The sequence below is a fragment of the Varroa jacobsoni genome, unplaced genomic scaffold (genome assembly GCF_002532875.2).
Source record: "Varroa jacobsoni isolate VJ856 unplaced genomic scaffold, vjacob_1.0 contig01641, whole genome shotgun sequence".
In the NCBI taxonomy this organism is placed as follows: Eukaryota; Metazoa; Arthropoda; class Arachnida; order Mesostigmata; family Varroidae; genus Varroa; species Varroa jacobsoni.
In genome coordinates, this window is record NW_019214670.1 from 39865 (window position 1) to 51695 (window position 11831).

At 41.9% G+C, this 11831-nt stretch overlaps 1 protein-coding gene across 5 annotated transcripts; it reads left to right on the forward strand.

Moving 5' to 3' along the window:
- The first annotated feature begins 7098 nt into the window (after positions 1–7098).
- Positions 7099–11152, forward strand: LOC111272135 (protein-lysine N-methyltransferase EEF2KMT). Of its 5 annotated transcripts, none has more exons than XM_022853386.2 (4): positions 7099–7585; positions 8121–8314; positions 8657–8909; positions 9081–11152. In XM_022853386.2, exons 1-4 carry the CDS (start codon positions 7365–7367, stop codon positions 9370–9372), a joined length of 960 nt encoding a protein of 319 aa, XP_022709121.1. In that variant the 5' UTR covers positions 7099–7364; the 3' UTR covers positions 9373–11152. The 5 variants fall into 5 exon arrangements, with proteins under 5 accessions (XP_022709121.1, XP_022709124.1, XP_022709120.1 ...); XM_022853385.2 differs by having other exon boundaries at positions 7100–7585; positions 8648–8909; XM_022853387.2 differs by having other exon boundaries at positions 7352–7585; positions 8117–8314; positions 8648–8909.
- The last annotated feature ends 679 nt before the right edge of the window (positions 11153–11831 follow it).

Genomic DNA, 11831 nt, shown 5'->3' on the forward strand with positions numbered 1-11831 from the left:
CTGCCCTTCCCACTATTCGCCATGTGGGCTACTGATGCTGTTAATGTTGCGACGCTGCTCCAAAGGAACTTCTCCTAGCGGACTACAGCTTTAAATTGAATGGATATCGGCTGCACAAGTAGCTGTCATCAACAGAAACAGTAACATCCTACTCCAATCGGGCTCCAGCCTGTCTGGATCCGAGGAATCGGATTGCAAAAAAAAATCGTTTCAAATGCCCTTACCCATCTTCATCGACCTTCAAACAGCCTTTCTCGAAAGATGAACATGTTGAAGAACCCGGTTAACAACGACCTAGTCCACGCTGTCACGCTGTGAACAGCTCGTCCAAGTCTTGAGGCCGGGCCGAAGCTCAAAACGGAAAAAATAGCAGAAGATTCTTAGGTTTCAGCAGAGCGGCGATATGTAAAACGACTCTCATACAATTAAATGTAAATACGAGGGGAAAACGATAACCGATGATGAACGATAGAATGCTCCTTGTGCCATAGTAATAGCACTGATGTACCAGCTCTTTGTGGTTTTTATTACTTTCTTTTTGTTCGCATTGGGTTTTGTATGATATTTTATATTACATTGGAAGTGGAGATGGTGGCGCAAGAACAGTAAGTGGTAATTTTTAGCTTGTTATTATTAGCGAACAAATAAGCCCCAGTTATAATGTGAAATAAAACAAGTAAGGTTCCATTAACAAGGATAAATATATCATCATAGACATTGCGAGAAATATATATATATATATACGGATAGTAAGTAAGCCGTAGCAAAACAAGATGACTGCACTATATAATTTAGCATCATCGACCGTTTGTCGCTGATGAAAAGCAACTAAACTCGAGCGGAGGCTGAAAAAAAAACACTACCTCCACTTCTAAACCACTTTGTTGGCAAGAAGTAAACTTTGACTAAAATAAATGTCTTTTATTATGTATAGTCATCCCAAGATATCGTCTCCAATGCCAATACCAATTTCCAAAGGAAGGACTGGGCCAATAGCAGGCAAAAAAAAACATTTGATTATTTCTAAAATGCTATTCTCATTCTGAGGGGCTACATGGGGCATGTCGATTACAATGCAGATATTTTCAACTTCAAAAAAGCGAGTGATTAAAAAGTATCAGTCATGAGTCAGCAAATCTATATAGACTATTGCAACTTGAAGATGGCACCGCTGGCTACCAGCAGGGGACACAACTCTGGATTAGAGAGCTTTGACTATGTATGTTAGGGACTTCTCCGGTAAATAGGAAAATGGTCATTAAGACAAATCGACATAAACAGTGTCAACTAGCTCTCCCTTCACTGATACGAATTGCTTCCAAAAACCGTAGACAACAATTGCCAGAGCCTCACTGATACTTTTCACCGGCTAAAGTCTGGCTTACAAAAGATTCACAATTTTCACCACACAAATCGTCACCACTTTTACGTACGCTTGCAACCTCAGCTCATTACCAGGACTTTTCTGATTGATTACCCGGTGACGGTGGCACACTGTGACTATTATTATTACAGGATATCAGAACACGCTGTGCATTTTGAGCTAGTATGTTTAGATCAGCAAGACGAACTTGGCGCCCTGAAGCAATGCCTTAGGTTGAGAGGTGCAAAAATACAAGCTCTACTACCTGTAATACAGTTGGCTTCTGTCATTGGGTTGACGTGTCGTGGCAAGCTTCGCAACAGCTTCTCCTTTCTGAGCGTTGCTACTGTTGGTCTGTATCTGACACGCGATCAAAGGAGTCGGCTGCGCAAACGCCCGCCTGCCTTTCACCTTATCCCCTTACCAACTTATTTTCTCGTAGAGAATGAATATAGATCATCATCATAAAAATTCCTAGTCATCACCAGAGCCGGCGCCTTATTGGCCTGGTTGGTTCCCACAACGCTATCAACAACCGTTAGCAGTCGCCACCCGGGCTGCGTTCGGGTCCGGATCCCCTACCTAGCATAATAAGTGGTAGCCGGTAGGTAAATCAATAGAACAGTTTGTGTGCGGGAAACGGGCGAACATGGCGCGCACAGACGGCCATTAAGGTACGCGCTCGATCCCCCTTCCATGTGCTAGATGATGTAAAGAGTGATGGAGATTTGGCCGCATAAACCCACAGGCCTACATTGAGCTCGCGAGAGACACGTGTTCGATTTGCTTCAACTTCGTTCTCTCGCTATGTGTTGTTTGCCACTTTCATCGTCTGATCTGCCTATGCCTGCATGGACCTATACAAGTGAATATCTTTCCGCACAAATGTCCTCCCTGGTACGTCTTTAATCGGGTAGCGGCCTGTCTGTTCTGCCCTTTTTCGTCTATGGTGCGCATGGGATACTACTGATCGTATAATAATTGTTCTATCAATCGTCGAAGCTCTCCTATCGATTGACAGTATAGCTGCTATACCGGCAGCCTTTCCTACTCCGACTCCGATTCTCCTCGCTTTCGTTAAACCAGGGGCCCTCGTTTTGCCTGTGCCTCCTATTTGGTCGAGCTTCAATGCAATGTCGCCTACTCTAATGCACAGCTGTTTTCCCCAGCTTTCCGCACCTATTACTCTCACTTATCTGGTACGTGGGTCCAATAAAGCAACCAGGGAATCTCAGTGTTAATTACCTTTATCGAGCTGGATAGTCAGCAAAACTTATGACGACTCATGGGCAAAGAGCGGAAAGAAAGGAGAAATGAAGGGGTCGGGACACCAATTCACACAGATGCATACACACGCACGCGCGCACATATAGGCTGAGAGACGCCTGGCACCAGAGACGCCTATATATATACATAGACACTTATAAAAGTCTACTTTATGTTTGTATAACTAACCCCTCTGTCTGCAAACTACATTGGCACTTGCGAAGGGTCACTCACCTGTCCCTCGATAGCTATTCGATTTAGCGAGAGCTGCCGCTCCTTTAGAATTCCAGCATTCCCTTGGAAATCGTGGCAGGGAATGGTGTGCTCAGCGAGCGTGCTGCTTTGCTGTGCCAAGCGGCACGCTGAGTTGGCCAGTGATCGGATGCTTATTTGTTCTGTAGCAAGTAGGACAGCACATATAGCCAGTACTTGTACTATGAGTATATAGAAGCTAAAGATTAGGATACTACGGAGCCAAATAAGGCCGAATCGCTGAAAAAGGTCGTGTGCACTGAAGTCAAAGTGAAGCTTACGGGCTTCACTCGTTAGCGAAAAACGAAGGCAAGTGAAGCAGGCAATGGCACGAAACAAGGAGAGAAGTAAAGGCTGAATGAAAGTCCATTGCACTCAGTAGCGTAGCTTGGACAAGTTGCAGGAGAAACAACTTAAGGAAATCAGAAGCGAAGTAGCCCAATAAAAAGTAGAGAAAGAGAGATATCCCCGTATACATGCTCTGTAAGCGTACTAAAAACGTAAAATTTATTTACAAGAATACCACAAAAGCAACTGTTATATATTTATAGTAATACGGTAACATGATGCATTTTCATTCACTGTGAATGGCTAGGGTGATCTAGATGCAAACCGATAATAAAACGGCCCATTTTGTTGGGCCAACTATTTGCGTTTCAAAATTGCCCGCCACAAATCGTTCCTAAAACAGAGAGACCCAACAGGCTATGGCGTCATTTGCGTTAACAACAACTTATGGTCCATAGTACGGTTGCCATTGTTTTCCTGCACATTTCAACTTGGGTATCGCTAATAGGGTCAGGAAATGATGCCAAAACCGGGGCTAATTTCGCAAGAATGCTCACCTCGGGTTTGTAAAATTCGAAGACTAGCTTTGTCCGAAAGTTAACGAAGACATTTGCAATCATTCACAATTAGGTGTTTGTCGTGTAAAATAATATAAGAGCAGAAAATTGCCCTATTATTAACATTGTTATTCACGACGTTTTACAACAAGAAAAAAAAACGCCTTAAATGAACTGCTAGTTCGACTGCAAGAACTATATATATAGCTATCGAACTCTGCACCTATAAACAGTTATCTGAAGGTACAACACGGTAAAAAAAAGATTAATAGGTAATCTCACAGCCACCAGAAAACGCGTAGCACGCATAACTGAGTATAAATAAAATATTATGGCGATAAACTGGTAGATAAGGTTTTTGCATCGTAACTTACTTAGCTTGTTACATAGGATTGCCTGAAAGAAACAGTTACGCTTTGATTTTTTATTGCATTTTCGTTGGTTGCCTTTCCGCCATAGGGCATTTTTGCACTGCAAAAAGCGACTCAGATTACGTTTCAGGCCCCATTGCTCTCTGAGCAAGCGTAAGACGAGCATCCACAGTGTTGTCTCAACTTGTGTACCTGGCCTGATATAGAGATACGAAACCACGGGATATACCCACAGAACCCAAATATGGTCGAATATCTATTTCCCATCAAAATTCCCAAAACACACTCAACATGTATATTTCGAACATCCTTATCTTGCCTAATATTGCCAACGATGCACCAAGGGCTTTTCGCGGAAACAAACTATATTCCTGGGTTTGTCACTGTTTCCTTTTGACCGTGAATGCGGCTGCGTTACCGGCAACTTAACCCAGAAGTATCTTTGTTACGCCTTTCCATTTGGGTTTCACTCAACGCGTTCACCATAGTTCAGCTCAACCAAGTTTCTACTTCGTCACAACCCTTTCCTGTTTTGTTTTCTTTCCACTCGGGCGCTTCAGTCTCGTCTACGGTGTTGTACCGCTCGAGGAGCAAACGCAAAAGGACGAGTAACTTGCCGCCTATCCATCTTAACTTCAATTCGGCGTTCTGGCCTCAACGAGTTTAAATTCCCATTGAAGCCGTTTGCCTCACGCTCACATTACCAAACATGAGGTCACTCTGTACTCTGAGAAAGACCATAACAGAGAAAAGAAAGAAAAAACTTTTTTCTGAATTTTTTCATAGCCCTTCTCCCAAGCTATTCACCCATTGCCAGTGGACTGCTCTATCTTAAATCCCCCTTCTACTTCTCGGCTCTGAGCGCTTGTCTCTACCACTGGGTGGTTTAACATGTAAATTGAATATGGACAAAAAGTTGGCCTCTTCGAATATCTTGCGCGTGTGGCAGCAATGGCGGCGGCGGCGGCAGCACAAGATGCGGTGGTTCTATTTCAGCAGCACCAGCAGCGGCGACTCCAGCTTCAGCATACTAGTACAACATAGTCAGACTATAAAGGAGGGCAAACGAGAGAAGGGTGGGTCGAGGCAGGCACCGACACCATGGAACTGCGTGTAGAGGTTTGCCGAATCTGCCTGTACAAGTACGATGTAACAAGAGCTTGTGCCATCGGGACAGAGGATGAGAGGAACGAAGAAGAAAATCGGAGTCGCGCCTCGCTTTTGCGAGAATCCTATTTGAAAATTCGTGTCTTGTTCAGCCGATCAGTCCGTGGGGGATTGGACTTCTGACGCCTGTTAGCGTGGGACGGTGGGACTACTGAGTGCGAAAGGGGACACGCTTTTGTGAACACTGCGGGCAACGTATTCCACTGCATCTACGAGCTCGGGTACATTTACGGCTAGTGTTACATTCACACAGATTTCACTGGGGGCGTGTAGGGCGGTCGAAATTTCTGTAGTCGATCTACAGTTTGTGTATGTGACTCTGTATTTGGCTGTACACGGCTCTATGGGGGATTGTATGCGTAAAGGTACTCGGCTGTATTTCGCTGCTGTGGTCCTGTTGGACTTCTCCTCGCAATGAGTTTGAAGCCTTTGATGTGAAGCAGCTATATGTTATGCTACGTCGAGAGTCGTCCTTCAAACTGACTTCGTCGTACTAAAAAGGAACAGAGACTTTTATTACGATATCAGGAGATGATGTTGTTAAGAGAAGAAGAACCAATTTGAATAGTAGTCATTCTAATGAAATTCTGAATTTAGAAGGGATACATTGGGTAATAATCGGTGTCCTAGAGCGAGACAGCTAATCAAAGATGAAAGGTAGCCGATAGCGAGCAAAATACTCTCGAACAACTCGCTGCTATACCTGCTCCAGTGAGGAAATCCTACCCTTTGCCGCTAAGTCTTATGGAGATAACAGCTTTCATAATAGAAATAAACATGTTTAATTTGTACTGCCGACAATTACCGTTTGCCAGCCATTCCCGTCACTTAAAACAGGGGTGAATCACGATTCGCCAAGCAATAAATGTTTACGGCAGCTCACACAACACTGTCTACTGTAAAACAGAATGGCGTGGTTTTGAGCTTAGCATGGGACGCATGCGCGGCACTTAGAGTAACACTCAGTTACGCAACGCTATTAGCTACTAGTAATGGCGTGTAGTGGCAGTGTAATAAATTTAATCGTTCAATAAAGGCATGACTATTGCAACAATCAACTGAGAACAAACAGTTTACAAATGCCGTTCGGGTTACAATGGGAATACTGCATCACAGCCAGATCGTTTATGTTAGGTTCCCTATTATACATAAATCGTGCCTTGCCTCGTTTAGCTAACAAGCTTAATGCTAACTATAATAATGATCTTAGTAAGTTAACAAATAATGAAAGCTGAAGCTCTACTTTCATAATACGAGCTCTTACCACACGTGTCAACACTTTTCAAAAGTGAATGTTTGATGCTTCTATTAGACAAAATAAAGAAATTTCTAACCGATTATATCAATGTTCAATGACACCAAAGCACAAACCGGTAATAGTGTGGAGTCCTCTAGACACCGTCTGCATTTTTTTGCTTTGAGAAAATTTTCATCGATATTCAATAGTTTGAATAAAATAATCTAGCTTACGTAGGCCTTTTTCTAAATTGATCTAATGAGATCTGGCCATCTTCATTATTTAGATTATACCAAGGTAACGCGTCCCGATTTTCAAAAATCGCTCAACTATCATATATATGTATATATATATATATATATATATATAATAAGAATTACATCGAATAAATAAACGGATACTCCTGTTTGTATTAAGTAAATTACAATAGGAAACTTTGCTAGAAAATTAAATGCTGGAACTTGTCTTGAATAAGCCAATAATGAAACAGTAGCGATTACAACAACAAGTGGGTGAACACTAACCGACAGAGCCATCTGGCGCCAAGAATTCAAACATATCGCCCGCCCTCTCCCAAACATGGTTGCTTGGTAATATGTTACACAGCTGATTACACAGCTTCGTCTCGAAGTTTCTGAGGGGCGTCATTTTTTCTTGCATTAGGTAACAACCTGTAAGGTATTCTGACGGCTTCTATATAATACATGGTACTAGTATAATTATGTGAACATGAAGGTAAAGCTTACGGGAACTACATGAGAAACGGAACGGTTGCTTCGAGGCGAATGTATTAAGTGTAGTATCGGAGGTTCTCTGGAAGGATAGAGAAGCATTTTAATAGGGTGTACAGAAAAACCAGCCTGATGGATACGAGGCAGAAGATACAACGAGAGAATGACATCGACAACAAAGGTATACTCTTGAAAATCAAGAACATTGGTGAACAGTATCTGGCTTGTCGACCCGCGAGGGAAATCGCCGATGCCGTGGAAGCTCTGCTACCAGATCTCGATGAAGTTATGCTGGTCGAAGTTGCGTTCCAAAACCCCACCGCCAGAGCCTTTCCACCCCACAAAGACTACAGGTTGACCCTTGTGCTATTTATTATAGCTAGTATTTATGTTTAGTTTTTGAAAGAGACGAAACCTAGTGTTTCCTGCAATTCTTGCTTCATTTAGATCTGATTTCATTTTGAAAAAATATAAAAATGCAATATTGCTTTTAAAAAATTGCTTACATATCTGTATATACAGTGCCATATCTTTTTTACATAGTCTGGTTTTGATCATCGTTTAGTTGTCGTTCTTCTGTACGTGACGATTTCAAGTGTATTTATGAAAAGCCTGTCTTGTTTTTTTTCGCATGTATGAAGGTATTTGCTATAGTCTACTGGCTGCTTTGGTAATAACAGTGTTAATGCCCGATTATTACCCATATTGCAGAGCAGTACTCTCTATTCATTTAGCCTCTGCACGCCGTGGACATATTTCGTTCGAAGCCGATCGTCCTAAACTACTGTAATAATCTATAGAGAAAGTAATTAATTTACCTCGCTATAACCAGATACGGTAGATCAAATTGCGCACTCAATTGTCAAATGTATCACTTGTACAAGGCAGATTATCTGTGCTGAAAACACTCATCTCAAGATTAGATGGCCACTGGGACCTTGGCGACGCCTTGTATACAGAGTTGAGCACCGCAATGTCGGCAGAAAGTCATGAGGGCTTTGTCACGTATAGCATAAACGAGAAGTGCGGAAGTGGCCCATTCCATGTTACGCTGAAGGAAAACCGCGCATTCGCTTCACAGGGTAAATTTTTCGATACAAATAGTACGTTTTATACTGTTTTTTAATCGTCGTACACACGCAGTTTACAACATAACAGCAAACAAAGTTTTCGATAACTAATCACCCCATGCTTTGGTTAGCTGATAGGTCAAACATAGTGTATTCCGTCTGTATGTCAAGGAACTATTATACAAACGTGGCTTTCAAACCGCGAGTTATCGACATAACAAACAATATACATTTGTGAAAAATACGAAAGTATCATGCATTGTGTTTGCTTTCACTAGAAACATGTTAGGGAAGCACAGCAATGACACAGTTAATAGCAAGGTAATTGTGTTATACTTTAATAAGGAACCACAGGGCTGAAGTCGTGGCCAGCGTCAAGAATCCTCTTGGAAGTACTGCTCCGCCTTGGCAATTTCAGCGGAAGGCGAATTCTCGAATTAGGCTCAGGGGTTGGCCTCACCGGTCTGTGTATATTAAAAGCGCGGCCTTTAATCGAATCGTTCACTTTTACCGACTGCCACGCGGCTGTTCTCGATACGCTAAGGGAAAATATTCAAATTAATTTAAGCAATGGTGACACCCGTGCGCGAGTGCAGTTATTAGATTGGTGCGTACCGTACAGGAATTAACAGACTATAATAAATAAATGACATTTATATACGAGCTGTAATAATAACGTTTACTACTTGTTTTGAAATTCGTACACGCCTAATAATTCTGTTCGGTTTCGACACAGTGACTCTTCAGATATTAAATATCATTTTTCTTCTTTTTTTAGGTGTGTTGGGGGCGATATTTCGGACAATGTTCTCATTGTAGGAGCAGACATCGTCTTTGATAGGGACATTATAAGTTCTCTGGTGAATCTTATTACAGGATTCTTAACTCAGAACAATTCGTGCGAAGCCATAATTGCTAATATTATAAGAAACAATGATACGTACTCAACTTTTCGGACCGCCATCAAAAATCACTGTATTGTTGACACAATTGAAGTAAAAGAATTTTGGTATTTCGATAAGGTAATAGATGATTATGAGGTTATACGTATTAAAAGTAAATTAAAATAGTCTCTTGTTAAAAGGACTAGGAATAATATTGTTTCATTTTCTCTAGTACAAACATGTTTTTTCTAAACTCGTTGCTTACAGGATAATGGTTTTGATCATTAACGCTTACAACTGAAACACCTTTTTGATGGGTGAATTTGGGGGGAGTAGTATCGAAGTGACACGACTTAAGTCGCATAAGATCTTGCAACAGAGTTGCTTCATCATTGACATCAGACGCTACCTCAGTCGGCGCAATAGACGTGAACCGTACAAGTAACGAAATCCAGAGGGCCGTTTCTGGGTGCTGGTATGTTCTAAAAAAGCTTTATTTTTCTGCCTTTTGTTACAATTTCTCTCCTATTGCGCTAGCGCTTAATATTAAGGTTTGAATGGCCCTCCGTTTATTTTTGGGAAGCAGGACTTTAAGCTAATATGCAGGTGTTTGCTTGAATGCAAAGGTCTGCGGTGGTTTCACGAAATAAATGCAAAGGTGGGGCTGTTCTTTCTGAAGTAACACTCTAAAATTCCTTCCTCTCTGTCTGTATGCTCTTGACTATGGGTAAGTGGTTTTCAGTTGACGAGAGTGAGGTAACTGGAAAGAGGGACAAAGGAAAAAAGCTTGTATAAATGCACCCCCATACTTGCCCTCGTTATGTAATGGCATTAATACATCAAATCCAGGTAGCCGTGTTGCTGTGTTGGTGCAATAATTTGTTTGTATTAGATGTCTGCATATCTCGATCTGCTTGCGCCGACCATTATACACTTGAACTTTTATGCCTATGACCGGAATAGTCATTTACGTCATGTGATGGAGGTATGCTACTTTTAGCAACATAGCGCCTCTCCCATGAGCATTCGAAAACCTCTCTCTCTCGATCACTTTTCATTACCCGCGAATCCGCGATGACCTGCGAGGTAACTGCCGGTTTCTCAAGCTCGACTTTTCTACTACACAGCGACGCGAGAGGTAGTTCGTGCCCGCGGGCCATTGGTTCCGTGGTCCTCCCCAAGCCGAACAATTTATTGAAGTAATTTCGCCCGCTGGGCTTACTTCGACTGCGATGGTTAGTTACTATGTACAACCGGTCAGACCGCCGCTGTTGATGTTACCTCTTCACAATGTACGACAGCTATCGTATAGACTCACTTCACGTTCTCGTCTAACCCCTGTGCTTCTCTCATTGTAAAGGTAACTTAACTCGGTAGAACTGTTTAAGCTTACCGCTCGCATCTCACTTTTCCTTCATCGTTTTCTCATTACCAAAAGATGGAAATGTAGTGCGGTCACTGGCTGAATAAAGTGAATAAAGAATTTGGAACCCCGCTGAAGGCACATCACTGAAAAAACCACCCCACGGCGGCCGACAATCAAAATGCGAGAGGTAAAAGAGGAGTAAGAGCCACGGGTGCTTCAATAATGAAATTAAATATTTCACATAGAATTAAAGTGTTTCTCAATTATTCAATGGGCTACCTCACTAGCTTTGAATGGTTTGATTGTGGTTAATCATTAAAGCTACACGTGTGCATATATATATATATATATATATATATATATATATATATATGCACACGTGTATATATGTGTGTGCGCGTGTCTGTGAAGGTACGTGCATTCATGGAATCGTCTGTTGTAATGTTACGTTTCTCAGCTTTATTTCTGTGGAGGATGCTACGTGTGATATGCCGATTGTGTGGCTATGTGTTAGTCGTCAAATCATACGCATCATTGCACAATAATAACAACCACAAATAAATAACAACTGCAAGTGATAAAAATTACTGATTGCAGAAACCTGTTACCTTTTTTCTTAGACCATAAATTCTTAACAAAAATACTACGTGCGATCGATGTTGTCTGTAGAAGGGCGAAGGCAAACGGTTATCTTCATTTTGTATGGGTCGTGTGGAAAATTGTTAGCGATCATTTTTCAAGCCTTATTGGAGAGCCAGCTGTGCGAAATAACAAAATGTGTATGGCCACAATGTCTTTTTTTTTAAAGTAAAACCTCTGACAAAATTTACATTATACAAACGATTTAACCCGAACCATCCTCACCGCGGTAGTAGCATAAGGTCGTTGTTGTTTTCTTCACAGTTACTTTTAAAAGAAATAGTGCACTACTTAAGGCAAGTTATTGCGTGATAACCTTACAGCACGGAAAATCCTTGTTCACGCTCTTTGGTATAAAAACAAGGACATATTTACATCACCAAACATTGCCGCGCTGGAAACCGCCGGATAACACACAGGTAATCTGCTTGTTGCTATATGACATAGGCACGGTAGTAAGCTTCGAGATCCTCGAGTGGAGTGGTATTCATTAGTTCAGTCAACTAGACTTTCTTCAGTTAGAGCTAGATCGCCGACGCTAAAGGCATTTAACTGCTGGGCAGGGGCTACGCTGGGGCTAGTGGGATAAAAGAAACAAGTAAACTCCGCCTTACGTTCGGAACAGAGATCAGACTTCTGT